At 47.6% G+C, this 15,107-nt stretch overlaps 1 protein-coding gene across 7 annotated transcripts in view; it reads right to left on the bottom strand.

Moving 5' to 3' along the window:
- The window catches only part of PRDM2 (PR/SET domain 2), a 117,941-nt gene that overhangs the window by 25,666 nt on the left and 77,168 nt on the right, over positions 1-15,107 (bottom strand). For 6 of the 7 annotated variants that reach the window (XM_067721070.1, XM_067721035.1, XM_067721044.1 and 3 more), the window contains one exon: positions 9,702-14,070. In XM_067721070.1, the coding sequence (XP_067577171.1) occupies positions 9,702-14,070 (4,369 nt within the window). Of the gene's footprint in view, positions 1-4,796; positions 6,730-6,858; positions 14,071-15,107 lie in introns of those variants that run through there. The other variant, XR_010939344.1, reaches the window with a different exon arrangement.

The following is a 15,107-nucleotide window of genomic DNA, read 5'->3' as shown; positions in this document are numbered from 1 at the left end:
ATTTTCCATGAAGGAATCTTTTTTTTCCTTCTGGGCCTCTGAACACATGAGCAGTTTCTTCTGCAGCCTCTTCCAGAAGTTCCTCAGCGATCACCACCATCCATGCTCTGGCTCTTTCCACCGGGGACGGTTACCACACCCTGTCGGTTTCCTCAGCGGGGCCTCCCCGGCGCTATCACTGTGAGACCCGAGCCCTGGTCACTAGACAGTGGTCACTGATCGTCACCACACCGCCACCACAGGCATCATCTCCTGAGTTCTCACTGGGAATACACGTGCCCTCCTCTAGCCCGACCGCTCACATAACCAGAAGCCTGGGGCCCAGCCAGCAGCGTGCCCCACCCCTCAGTCACAAACGTTCGGAACCCAGGGAATTAAAACTCAGGTGGCTAGGAGTTCAAGGCCAGTGTTTGTTCCCAGTATGCTACCCAACCTCTCTACAGCAGAACCCCGTTGTGGGTGATGACATCAGCACTGATCACCTGGGGGACACGGGAACTACGTCAAACCCAAGGGCACGGTGAATTAGGTTGTTTCACATGGCAGCAAAGAGCATGGCTCTGGAGTCAGATGGCCGGGTTTGGGGTCCCCATTTACAGCTGTGGGACATAATGCAGGTGCCGTGGCCTCTCTCAGACTCGGTCAATTTGTCTGTACATGGGGACAACTGCTCTCCCTCAAGTGGTGGGAGAGCTCCCGAGGAGTTAGTGCCCGACGGGTAGGAACAGCCAGGAGCACCCTCAGCTCCTCCGTGATGGCCAGCTACACCCCAAGGTCCTCTGAACACCCTCGTACACAGGACAGAGTCCATCAGATCTACAGACCAACACCTTCATGATCCAGGCTGATCATTAAAGATGTTTTCTGAATGGCTGGCCGACTGAATCACTACAGGAGAATGTCCCTGAATTCACAGGTCCAATAATAGCTTGGAAATAGAAGCCATCTGAAAATGTGCCTCAACTCGAGCTGGGCTGGCAAGGATTGGATGTGATTATAAAAAGCAAGTGAGAAGAGAATGTTACTGCAAGGAAAATCAAATCCATATGAGTTTTAAATAACTTCATTCCAATAGAGAGTATTAAAATGTTGTGTTTTTGGCAAGTATTAAATACTAAAACAAATGCAATTTTAAACTGAAATTCTACTTTAACTTAAAAAATTAAAACTGCCACAATTGTATCCTAAGGCCTAAATCCCCTTCTATTATTAACTTACCTGCGAAACAAATTGTAGGTCTTTTAAAAAATGTTTTCTACTTAAAATTTATATCTAGATTTCATGGTAAGACTCAGCAGTCATCCAAGCAGAACTCCGTATTATGCAGTAGGCTCCTATCTACACACTGATATGGAAATGTTCTCAGCTTAAATACGTTCTGATTCAGGACCTAAACCAATACTTTAAATTCTGCCTGTAGCTTTCTGTCATGACTGAAGTTAACACCCCACTGAGTAACTCGGGGCGCGCCTATCAAGGAATCTTCAAAACCGTCTGTTGTCTGGCTTCCTGCTGTGGATTATAAGCTGGACACGGGAAGGCACACTTAGGCACAAACTTCTTCCATTAAAGGCTTATGTTCTCTGAAACACCCACCTGAATTTCAGCTCGCTCTCTGTAAGAGACAGTGGAAAAGGAATCCAGCTGGTCCAAGTGAGGCAGAAAACAGAAGCTCATACAAATCCTATCACCCCAATGGTTCGGCAAGTTTACTCTAGTAAGTGTATCCAAGCCCCTTTTAATGGCTCATGACTGAATGTAACTTTTGCAACGGCTAATAATTTAACGCAGCGTCACGATGGTTTTTCCAATTCTTATTCTTCATCCAGAAAGTAAATAAAACCTACACGCACCCTCCAGGCTCTAATCCTATACTTTACAAGTAACTTCACTTTTGGCAGAAACCTAACCTTCCATTCTGCACGCAATGGACTATGTGCCAAGGTGGCAGGGCAAGCCCCGACAGACTTTGGTTTTGGCCCAACAGGTCAAGGTTCTTAAGTCACATCTGAGGATACTCCTGGCGACCAACACTTCCAGAATCAAAGCATATTATTATCATGCGCTTGATTTCTATTAAACAGCGTTTTGTTGACTAATCAGACTGGTCTACAAAGCCAGTTGAACCTGAAAGGTCTATGATGGAGGTAGAAGCATGTCCCACAGTTAAAAGAGTGAACTAGACGTGAACGTTCCCAGGCAGCTCCACACTAATCAACAGTCCTGCTGCATCAGGAAGAAGCCTTACAGAGAAGGGATGATTCTACTTGTTCACCAATGCCGGGAAAGCCCTCACTAGAGAAGATATCAAGGCCTGTATCCTACATCGAGAGGAAATGAAGCTTTCAAAAAAGAAACTACAAAAATGACCAATAGGACGGTACAGCTTGGAGGCAGTTCAAATCCCAGCCTTCCACTCGAGAACTGTGTGACCTCTGAACAAAACTCGTTTCCCCCCGGGGTCTGTTTCCCCATCTGTAAATGATACCAGCCTCAGGGGGTTGTCATCAAGTTTGAAAAATGCTTTGCACAGTACCTCGCACACGGAAAGCACCCGAAGGCTATGTCAGGTTCCCCCCAGAGCTTAACAGATAGTTTCAACACCTCTTGGAGAGGAAGCAGCACGAGGGAGGGCAGTGGGAGAACCGAAGGGCCCGGTGTGGCCTGGGCCGGGTGGAGCAGGGGTCCAGGTGGGCCCTTGGGCGGTACCAAACAGGACTCCAGGCATCTGACGGAAGGGATCGGCCAATGAGCAGCTCCACATTTTCCCGACATCACACCCACTCGAACCTCAAGTTTTGTTCCTCTCAACTTTTTTTTTTTTTTTTGATATTTTAGTCTGTAAAGAATTTCAGTGGTAATTTGGATGTCACCCTTCTCACCAATCTGGATCTTCTTCTTTCTTTTAATCCTACAGCAGGGCGACTGTAAATGTCGAGGCACTTGAGGCGCAAATGAGAACACTCAAGTCCTTCAGCAATTAAGAGCTACACACATTCGTTATGATTTATCCCACATAAATTCTGAAGTTCTTCCGTGTGCAATGACATTACCTGGGGTGGGTGTGGGGATACTTTAGGTGTCCAAAAAATGACAGAGATGGCAAACCGTTTTCCTTAACCATCGGCCTGGTTTTTGGACTTTATACGTGGCCTTTATATCCGAGTTACCCTTTTCCTCACCCCCCCGTACTTAAAGGATATAAGCCAATCGATTCAAAGTGAGGCCTGATATCAAATCAAAATCGACAAGAAATCAAATATCGAATGCATTGAGATATAATTTTAGAAGAGTCGCTTTAACGTAAGTATTAAACGTCAGCAGTTATCTAGATATCTGCCCTCAAATATTAAGGTAGAAGCACCTTCTTGACCACCCAGACTTGGGAGAACTGTGACAGAGTGAGGGAGGTTTTGGATATGAAGTGTTTAAAAAAAAAAAGGCACCACGCAAATATAAGCTTCACAAAGGCTGGGATTCTGGTCCACTGATGTAACCTAATCACCTCAGTAGGTGCTCGATAAATTAATGTGATTTTGTAAAACATTTTGCTAGAAAGTACCTGTAACATCCAAATTAAAACAGCCAGCCTAGAGACACTGACAGATCTTTCAAAGTGTTAGCTGCAGGGACACAAGGCTTTAGTTATGAGCTTTCTAAATTTTTCAAAATGTTTAACTCTGTGAAGAGTAAAGCAACCAAACTGGGGCAGCTCATTCCTGTCGAGAGGGAGCTGACCACCTGCTTGGGGACTCCTCAACTGAGTATGTGGGTGCTGCCACATCCAGGCCCTGCTGTAAGAACGGGGGTGACACAACAGACCTCACCCTGCTCTTTCAGACCCGAGGAAATGTCAGCGTCCGCAGCCTGGGAAGAAGGCTTCCGGCTAGAAGGAAAACTCGGGACCACCTTGTCCACTCCCCACTTTGGGCAGACCAGGAACTAACAACCTTGAGGCAAAATACCTACCCGAGGCTAAGCCAGCGAGGCAGGGACGGAGGAGGAGCCTGTTAGAGCCCTGGAGGGACAGGTGTCCCTGGTTCCCAGAGCAGCGCCCTTTCCAGCTCACAGCGTCCGGCTCCTCCCCGGGTGCTGTGCGTGCCCAGCGCTCAGTTTCTAGAACATTTACACAGCTAACGCTGAGAGCCGCTCCGTACCTCTGCCTCTTCCTCCCATACACCTGCCCACAACCCTTCTGGGGTTTCCTAAGGTAGGAATCCGTAAGCCACAAGTGTGAACACATCTCGCTGAGGGAGGCTGACCGCACCTTCAGCTTCACCACCGTTCCGAGCAGGAAGGACACAGGCGGAGAAAAAAAATGAGGACAAGCGGTCCCACGTAGGACTTTATGAATAAACTGCTTGTTTCAGCCATTTTTAATCTTTAAAAACACAAACAAACAAACAGCAATTCCATATCAACCTAATACAAATGTTACAACAACTTTGTTTCATTCTTCAGGGGAGCCACAAATATAAAAACCTCCAGACCAGAGCGAACTGGTCACAAGCACAGAGGAAACTGACACCCCATACAGGAAATTATTTCACTCTTACCAAAGTAAGTTCTCCACGCACTTCTTAGCACCACCGTCCAACTGCATGTCTACTCTCTAGGTGGTATGGAAGCGATGTGAATTCACAAATATTCAATCAATGCCAAACAGAAACAAGTGGGAAGAGGTCGGCCGTGGGGCTCGACAACTGCACTTTAGAGATGCAGCCTGTGAGCACCCCTCCCACACGCACCTTCATTTTCCCCCTTAACTGCTCCCAATGATGTACAAAATACAGTCCTTCCACAGCTTTTAGAAAGTTTTTTATTGGTTACAATGATATAAAATGCATCATTTGAATTCCCCCGTCAGTAAGTGCTTGCTAGCAACAGCATAAGAAAACTCTCTGTACATCTGACAAGCTCAAATGATTTATTTCATGCTGGAAGGGGAAAAATAGCAAACACCACTCTTAATTTGTCTATAATTAACCTCTCTCTCTCTCTCAAGGCTACGTTGGTTAAAATCAACGGACAACCCCTTTTGTATGTCAATTTGTAAATTTTAATGTTTTCATTAGAATAGTCTTTTATATCACTCTGCAACAAGAAACAATAAAATTACTAACAGCAAACTTCAATACAAGAACACTCTCCAGATTAACAACTCAAACAAAATGTAAAATGTAAATCACATATAATACAATTGAAGCGTCCAAAACAATTTAAATAATTTTAAATATTTTATTTTTAAACTGCTACAAATGCTTTATACAATATTTCAACATAAAGTCCCCATAACAGAAATGTAACAAAATGGGAATGATAGTGAAAGGGTTAAAGTGGCACAAATTCACCAAACAAGTATTAAACTACAAATTTTAAGAGGTAGATTACTTTTAAAGTTGAGAACAACAACAACAACAAAAAAAAACAACACGAATAAAACTTAGCCATTGTCCACCAACTCCGTCATTAATTAGAGGGAAGGCATATAATAATGCGTGGAGAAATGACACTTGTATACTCAGAAATAGGCCAATCCGTTGGGCTGTTTAAATCTCTATATTAGAGACTGATGTGTAAAACCTGATAAGTGAATTCATTTACCCTTAGGTGTAGACATACATCTATACAGGCCTGTGATGTATCCTGGGCACTGATAATATTGCTACCGTCTCCGATAATACAACAGTTATAAATTAGTGCCAGATAATAATCTGAGAGGATAATGTCCATCTGGATATATAAACATGACACTGGAAGAGGCATAAAAAAGAGTCCATATCCAATCTGGTTTCCTCTCCATTATGCTGGCAATCGGCTTGTGATAAAACAACAACAACAGCAACAACAAAAAGAAACAGGCTAAGAAAGAAGCTAAATGCCTCTGTCTACAATTCATTTAAAGGAAAGGCATCAAGAGCTGGTGTGACCAAAACATTATAAAACGAGTGCATCAGAATCCGTCATCCCTGAAATCTACAACAAACTACTGATAAAACAGAGAACTTGCTTTGCAAGATTAGGTTCAACTCATTCCTTTCTCTGCTCTGTGCCAAAAGCCAGGGCCACGCTCAGGTCTGAGTTACCAGTCCTGTGATGAGGGGCCAGGTCAGCTAGCCTGTCCTATAGCACCCTCCTCTGTGCATCTTAATCGCCTGTGGGCCCAACACGTGTGTTGGGCGCCAGCGAAGAAGCGGATGCCTGACTCTAACCAGGGCAACAAGAAGCCCACTCACTGGCAATCGGCTGTGTGTTAGGGTTTCTGAGTCAGCTTCAACTGGTCTTGCAAGCTTGGTAGATTTCGTACGCTTTGCCGTAGTGCTTATCCTAAGTTGAGCATGCATTATCTTTATTTAGTCAATTAAGATTTGTTTTGTTTGGGGGGCTTTTCTACAGGAAGTTCCTAGAAAATAAGAAAACTGAAGATAAACGACAACATAACACAACCTTGTATGAACTGACCACGGTAAAGAAAAGGTGGGAAGACCATGGGACGAATGTTAAGACAGCAACAGGATGACTCGGAAGGTGTGTGGGAACGTGGGTGTCCCGCGCAAAAGAGACATGCTGAGAGGGACGCAGACAGTCTCCTTGGAGTGATGTGGCGGAGATGGTACGGGAGAAATCAGCACCATTTTGGTTTTTTTAGCCCATTTCACGGTAAATGGAAAAGCTTGGTCTGGAATTTCGTTCTGCTTCTCCATCACTTATTTACGTGTCCTTAACTGGCTGCAATGGGAACACAGTATTAAACAACAACAACAAGAAAAGCTGCTGGAGAAGCAGCGCTGAAGAATGTAAAAATGCCTTGGGATTTACAAAGAGCAAAGATGGGTAAGAAGGGAGTAGAAAATGTACCTCTTTCCTTATCTTTCTGTCTTACAGTCCGTGGAAGTGAGCCCTCAGCCACCAGCTCTAAATGCAGTCCCACCGACAAGCCACAGGTGGGCTCCAACCCGACCCGCGGAAGGTGAGCCCGACACAGCGTTCGCTGGATTAAGAGCTGTAACAGGAGAATCTAGTCGGTGGTATGTCTCTGCGGCTTTGTCCTAAGAAAAGGATTTGGAGCACACGCCTTTTTCACACCCGGATTGGCACAATGGCTTGTGCTACAGGAAATGACCAAACGGCAAATTCTGCTGAGCTCTCGGTGTAGAATGGAAAACTGACGTCATTCTCACGGCTGACTGCAAGTGTATACTTGAAAATCTGTGGAATCCTAAACTGGCATTTGAATGTAAAACGTCTGAGTGCCGAGGACTAGCCCTTAATCACAGTTATGATCAAACACACGGGGAAAGGGTGCGCTGCCAGGCCCGGGGTAAGTCCTCGAACATGCAATGGAGCAAGGACAGCGAAATCACTGAAAACCAGAGTGAAAGTGGATATTTCCAAACCTGTGCTACGAAATCACCCCTGAATAAAATTTACAAATAGAAATATACTGAAAAGGGAAGAAGACTAGTTAGAGCAACTCCTTGCCAGTGCAGTACAACAAACGTGGAAAAGGACGAAGCCTCCACTAAGAGCCCTGGGCTGACACCGATGGACCATCACATCCCCAGGCCTGCGCCTAGGATCCCGGCTTTATACCAAATTCACTACAAGGTACTAAGAACTCTCTGAAGAATCGCCCACTCTTCTGCCCAGATGATCCAAATATGATGCCCCTGAACGCTCATTCTGTAATTCCCAAAAATACTTCCCAAGTTTATGGTCACGGAAGCCTGCTGCTACCATCTACAGTCAGAATAATACCCGTGTCTTCTGAACTGTTCGTTCCTTGTTTCCTTTCAGGCCAAATTTCATTCGAGCAACGTTAACTTTCAAACAAAGCAAAATAATTAAAACTAAGTGGAGCAAAGAATAGAGACACAATTTTATTAGGCACTTCAGTCCTTTGCAGTCTTAAGGGTTCTTCAAAAGCCCTGGATGAACTTCACTCAGAGAGTTTTCCTTTATAGTACGTTAATTTTTTCTTATCAACTTTACCCTTGAACTGTATAAATGGGATCCAGTACAAAATAAGTGATTCTTTCAGATTCTATCGGAAACAAAGGAGAATACACATATACATTCTAAAGCATCAACCACCTGGGAAACGTTTTTTAGTACAGTCCATGAAAATGACGGCATGTTCTGGGTGTTTTAACCTTGAAAAGGACAGTCCAAGAATGTCCTGTTGTTCTGGAACTTCCCGAACAGACTGAGCACAAGGAGGTACACAGTGAAACTGCTACAGGCAGGAAGTCTGGACAGCTGATAAACAGGTGTTTACTTTCACCAAGACTAACTAAGCTCCAAGACGCTGTATACACGTATGTCAGTAAGGTCTACCGTAACTGGTTACTTAGTATTTTTATGAAGTAGCTTTAAAAAAAGTCTGATCCTTTATTCCTACAGTCAATCATTCCAATCAACCCTTGGCTAATGATTCTCGTCTCCATCTTCAGCCATGACTTATGGCGCACCAGCACCGAGAACTCTGCCTCATCGAATGCGCAGTGATAAACAGCATCTCTGAGCCCTCGTGACCTTTCCAAACGGCAGTCACCTCCCAGTTAACTCTGATTCTATTTGCTTAAAACACCAAAGAATTCTGAGACACTGGAAGTTATAGCCAAGAGCCTAGAGTCCTGCAGCTCACCCTGAAAGGACAGGATTTTAAAATACTGTGCAGAAATTCTAGCTGATGATGAATACTTTCACCTGAGATGAACCTGTAGGCATCATTCAGGAAACCACAGGATACCAAGAGTGCACTCCACTCACGTTTGAACTAACTCCGGAAGTCTGAGAAGTCAATGGAGCAAACTTAACTCCTGCCCTATGTTTTCACCGGTCGCCAAGAACGGTTCTTAATATAGGAAGAACACAGGATAAACAGTGGGACCACCTCAGAGCTGAGCTAAGACGGGCTCTGGCATCACGCCGGGGAAACAAAGGCACTGACAAGCGGGGTGACCTGCCCTTCGTCCCCACCCGCACCTGAAAGAACCATGCTCTGGCCCTTCGGCAGGCACTCTCTCCTCCTCCCGCCCGTGGGAATCTGGCTGTTTACCACCCTATGCCTGAGAACAGGAGCAAGTGGGAGGACACATGGCATTTTTAAAAGGAACAGAGTGCTGTGTTTTGATTTATTTTAACCAAGAGGCAAGTTTTTAAAATTAAAACACAATAAAAGCAAGCATGAATGGTAAAAAGCAGTCTCAGCTGCTAGAACTGCACTTAAGTCACAGAAATATTACACCAGATTGTACTGTGGTTTTAATGAACTCCATGATCCATCTTAACATAAGAAGTAAGCTATGATCAGAAAATAATACCAGTGACACTGGGATACCACCCAAGATATAAAGGAAGTTTGAGAGAATTTCACCTTTTCATAGTAGGGTGCTCTGGGGAGCTTTTCATGGCTTCAAATCCAATTCATAACTGGCCCTATTAGAGAAACTGTACCACTTTGTGAGTCCTACGCCTGAAGTAAGAGCTGTATGTATCCATCTCTACAACAGCCAAAGCACTGACCCTCCTGCACACCGGCCTACACCTTAAGCAACAGCTATTTCCTTTAAATGCTTATGTCAAAATCGTGCAGGAAAAGGGAAGAGAAGCCATTGGGCAAGGACAGTGTTTTCTTCCAACTGTCCTCCCCCTCGCTCTGGAGCTCTGAATTCCTCCGGCCCTGGAGCCTCGCTTACCTGAAGTCCTTCAGCTCCTGCTTGCCGCTGCCGTCCTCCCTCCTGTTCTCACTCGGGTCGGCGGCAGCTGCCAGCTGCAGGCTTCGGGTGATCGGCCCCCCACTTCGTTCTCTAGATTTTACACTGAACCTGTCTGTCCGCTTCTTACTGGCCAAGGCCGACTTGCTCTGTAAGACAGCTCTGCTTTTCTGTGCCCTCACGTGCAGGCTCCGAGACGTCTTGCCCGAGAGCTGAGCTGCATGATTCCTGGCTGCAGCCTTGGGCTTCTTGCTGTCGCTGTGAGTCATTTTGGCCATTCGTATCGGGCTTAAGTTCCTTAAGGAGGAGCTTGGTTTTTTGGACTTAACCGAAGCTGCAAATTTAACATTCTGCTTGGACCTGAAGGACGAGGAGGGCAGTGGGACCTGTGCAGGGCCCGAGCTGCGAGCTCTGGTCTTGCCCAACGGCGCCTGCATGCTTTGCATTTTGATCTCTGCGTCCGCTGTCCGTCTGCGGTGGCTGCTGCCGTTGTTCCTGTCACTACTTGCAGGTGATGGGTGTCCTCCTTTCTTGGATGAATGGGAAGCTTTTCTCTTGGAAGGAGAAAGGGGTTTCTTGGGACAGCTGAAAGCGGCGTGCTTGTTCAGGCTCCCGATGTACGTGAACTCTCTGTTGCAGTACGGGCAGATGTGCGAGGACGACTCAGGAGCATTTTTTAGGTCGGCTTTCTGCTTTGCAGACTTGTTTTTCTGAAGGATGGCTTTCTGGACAAGCTGGTTTTTTTTCTTCAACGCATTTAACTTGAGCTTATTTGAGGACATTTTGCTGAGCTCAACGCTAAAGTTCAGTCTTTTGGGCTGTCCCATTCGTCTGAAGGCATTCTTCCCAGAGCTGTCCAAAACCACCACACCGTTTCTGGGCTGCACAGTCTGTTTCAGCGGGACTGGATTTTTCTTCGGGGTATACCTCTTCTTGTCGCTAGCGGAAGCACACGCCAGGATGTGTTTGTGCAGCTCAGGCATGTTGTCCACACCTTTCCCACACTTGGTGCAGCGAATGGCGGTAGTAAACGTCTGTGGGATATTGTGTGTAGTGAAATTTGTGGCCGTCACACCAATGCCTAGGGGGTTGCGGTGATGGTACTGAAATGGAGGTGGTTTAAAGCTTGGGTAATGCTGATTGAGACCCAATCGAACATCTGGATCTTTCGTCTTTATTCCAGAAGCCATTATCTTTATGGTCGTGTAAAGCTCTTCTGAGGAATCGTTCAGCTCCTCTTCTTCTTTAGACGTTTCTAAAGGATCTTCCGGCAAACTCTGCATATGCTCTGCGTGGGCCTTGCTGGGATCTGTGAAGTTCTGGGGCCTCAGGGTGCCGCTTTCAAACTCACGGTGTGTGCACACCGTGTCGGGGTGGAGGTCTCGCTGGTGCTGCTGCAGGTTGCACAAAAACGCAAATTCTTTTTTACAAACCGAACACACAAAGATATTCCCAACTCCATGAAGCAAAAAGCGATGTTCTGACAAATCCGTTTTAGCCTTAAAGAGCTGCACACAAAATTCACATTTGAAGGGCCATTCCTCAGCGTGAATGGATAAATGTTTGGTTAGATCTTTAATGGAAAGGAAAGGTGATTCACAGACGTTGCAGACAAAATTTTTGTTGAATGTCTCCTGAACGATATCCCGCGCAGTGGCAGACTGGGATTCTTCCCTCGCTTTCGGACCTTCATTCTCTAATTCCTCCTGTTTAAAAGATATCATGGGCAGAGAGGCTTCCAGATTATCCCCAGAGGAAACCACAGACGATACTGCTGAGAGAGGAGGTGGCGAAGGAGAAGAGGAGGAGGACGAAGAAGAGAACGAAGGCGAAGCAGATGAGGACGAAGACGAAGAGAGCGTCGGAGGCCCCGGTGAGGCAGCAGACGTGAGGGGCTCCACGGAAGGAATGGGAGATGGCGAGGGAGACACCGTTGGGGAAAGAATTGGAAGTGGGGACTGTGCGGTGGCGTTCGAGAGTGGAGAGGGACACGGATGAGGGGATGCCCCGGAAGAGGGGGCTGCAAGAGGTACAGTGGGAAGCAGCGGAGGGGGTGGGGTGGCAACAGTTAACACAGGAGGACAGGGCTGGGGGGAAGAGGGATTGGTTGGGGTCAAGAGAGGCGGCAGCTGCCCGGAAGAAAGGGAAGATGTCTGCAGGGCAGGTGACGAAGGAGGAGACTCGCCAGGAGGGGCAGGTAAGCTAGAGTCGGGACCAAGGTCAGGGTCCGGCTGAGGATCTAGGGGTTTACAAGGACTGGGGCTCCTGGTCACGTCTGGAGCATTTTCTACAGGTAAGTCGACGCCATTGTATTCGTTGAGAAGGACCTTCTGTAGCATGCAGGTGGTTGGCTTCTTTTTCTTTGCAGCGCTGCAGGCTGGCTGCACCGAATGGTTTTCTTTGAATTCCTTGCCTTCAGAGTCACTACTAGGCTTTCTATGCACACTGAGATCTAACACAGATTCCCACTGGACCGGAGCCTTGCCTGTACCCTCAGCCTTCTGTTTTACACCACTGGATAAATCCAGTGGCTGCTGGTTGCACACGTTGCTAAAAGTAGAACTAGCTGCCCACTCTTTAGATACTTTATATTCATCAAAGCCTGGAGGGCTCCCAGTTTCTCTCTCATCTCTCCCAGACAAACTCCATGCTGGTGAGTTGCTATGACTTTCTAATTTGGGCTTTTTGGAACTCAGAACTGCCTCAGTCCACATGGCTTTCCCATCGCCCGGCTTCCCAAAGTCTCGAAGGGCAGGACTGTGCTGTGGAGAGCTGGGGGGAGAGCTGGTCCGCCTCTTAAACCTGCTCGAGGTCACAGGGAGCATCGACGCAGGCGTGGACACACAGACAGGACCTAATTTAGGTATTTCAGTGGCTGAAATCCCTGCAGGAGGAGTCAGTTTCTCCTGCGTTTGAAGCAGTTGTTTGAGCTTCGATGACAAATACACATTTTTCTCTTTGTGGAACGGAACGGCCTCTGTGGTTGATATGCTGAGAGGCAGGCTCAAGGAACACGAAGGTGCTACGGCATCAGACTCGGTCTCGGCTTTAATTCTGGGCAACACAGGAGGACTGGCAGTCCTCCGTTTCTTGGACTCACTGTTCGTGCTGCTGGAAGGCTCTTTCGGAAGATCATCTGTTATAGGGACCTGTGTGGTCTTTATATTTTGAGTTATTTCCACTGTAACCGGAGTGAGCAGACAGTTGATACCATACAAGTCTGCCGAACTGGATTCCATCTCAATAACATCACAGTTACTGGTGCTGCAGCTGGTCTGAATTTTACCATCAATGTAGTAATTTAAATTTTCCGAGATATTGCTAGAAATATCCATGATGTACACGTCGTCTGCCTCCCCTTCCTCCTCTGGCTCTGTGCTGGGTACGTAGACACTCTGGGCGGGCGGGGCCTGCTCTGCCGGGGGCTGCTGCTCTTCGAGGAGACCCCCTTTTCGCCGCACACCTTTAGGAATCAGGTGACGCTCGTGGACCCTGCGCTGATGCCGCCTCATGTTGGTGTGAGTTCCAAAAACCTTTTTACAGTATTGGCACGGATGAAGCTCCTTAACTTCTCCGTTCTCTTCTACAACAGAAGAATTTACCGTGTCTTGGGAAGCCTTCTCTGAATTCAAGGTCAGAGAGTCTTGCGCAAGACTGGGAGGCTGCGCGTCATCCTTCGGAGGAGCGCCGTCCCCGGGCGCCCTGCCATCGGCTGGGGCCTCCGGTGGCCGGAGCGTCAGGCTGGGCTTCCGCTTCAGCCCCGCCTCGTGGCGCCGCTCGTGCCGCCGCCTGTTGATCTGCGTGCCGAACGCCTTCCCGCAGTACTTGCACTTGAAGGCGTGGTTTACCGTGGATATGTGGATGTGCATGTGCCGCTCCAGCCCCTGTTTGGTCGTGAACTTCCTCTCGCAGTGCTGACACGGGAACAGAAACGTTTCAAACACGTCACCATTGGCCTCTTCTTTAGCTTTGGGAATTCTGACGGCAGGTGCTACCTCCGGAGAGTCTTCAAGAGCGCCCAGCGGAACAGTCCGTGGCTCTTCTAACAGATCCTCTGGGCTCTCGTCACACCGCATCTCCAGCTCTCCGGCGGCGCTCCCGCCTGGCACGCCAGCTGCCGCCGCCTCCTCCTCGTCCAGCTCCCCCTCCTCCCCCTCCTCCTCCTCTTCCTCCTCCGCGTCGTTCGCATCGCTACGCGCCGCGTCCAGCTCTGCGGCCAGTCCCACCTGGGGGTCCTGGGCAGGGGGCGGGAGGGCGGGCTCCAGAGGCACATCCTGACTCACCACCTCCTGAAGGGCAGCCGTCTGCTCGGCGGCGGACGCGGAAGGCTTCTCGTCTTCGTCTCTGGGGCCTGGAAAGCACAGGGAGGCAGAAGCATGGAAGTCAGGGCACACACCAGCCACTTGTGATCAGTTTCCATTATTCACGTTATTTCTCTTATCCCCTAAATGTGTAAGGGAGGTCGTAACAACACACAGCTCTGCTTTCTCGGTTATAAAGCTGTACTGCATAAAATTCCATTTCACTCATTCAACAAATGTTTACAGAGCACCTGCTCTGTACCAGGCAGCTCCGTGGGCAGTGAGGATACAATGTGAACAATAAATGCCTGAAGGAGCTTAGGTTCTTTTGTGTTTCATCGCATACATATAAACAACATTTTTGTTTACAGAAACTGTAGTGCTTAAAACTGTGTCGGAGGGCTTCCCTGGTGGCGCAGTGGTTGAGAGTCCGCCTGCCGATGCAGGGGACGCGGGTTCGTGCCCCGGTCCGGGAGGATCCCACATGCCGTAGAGCGGCTGGGCCCGTGAGCCATGGCCGCTGAGCCTGCGCGTCCGGAGCCTGTGCTCCTCAACGGGAGAGGCCACAACAGTGAGAGGCCCGCGCACCACAAAAAAAAAAAAAAAAAAACTGTGTTGCAGTAGTTGATACTGAAATTCAAGATACTATGGTCATGAATTCCAATTTTTCATGATTCCGAATGGAAACCAGAAAATTACTAAACATATTACCAGGTTAGATTCTCAGTGGTCTGTCTTGAATGCAATGATTCTCTCTCCCTCCTCCTGACTAAAACTGTATATTGAGAGCTAAAACATTTCCCAAAATCATGCAATCATCATTTTTCATGTAAAAGGAACTTCAGAGCTCACTTCTTCCAAGGCTGATTAAATTATGGAGGACTCAGGAGTACCTCAGAGAAGGAAAAAGAAATCTGAAGTCACTTCTGAGTCTCTGTGCCCAGGAGGAATCCAGCCCAGCCCAACCTGAGGTTAATGGTGCACAGGTGGACTCGCTAGCAAGGTGACAGGCGAGCAGACACCTAAAGAAAATGAGTCATGCAAATATCTGGGGGACGGAAGCCCTCTGGACAGAGGAAACAGTAAA

Source organism: Pseudorca crassidens, chromosome 2, assembly GCF_039906515.1.
Source record: "Pseudorca crassidens isolate mPseCra1 chromosome 2, mPseCra1.hap1, whole genome shotgun sequence".
Classification (NCBI taxonomy): domain Eukaryota; kingdom Metazoa; phylum Chordata; class Mammalia; order Artiodactyla; family Delphinidae; genus Pseudorca; species Pseudorca crassidens.
Note: the sequence above shows the minus strand (reverse complement) of the source record. Positions and strands in the feature narration are given on the sequence as shown.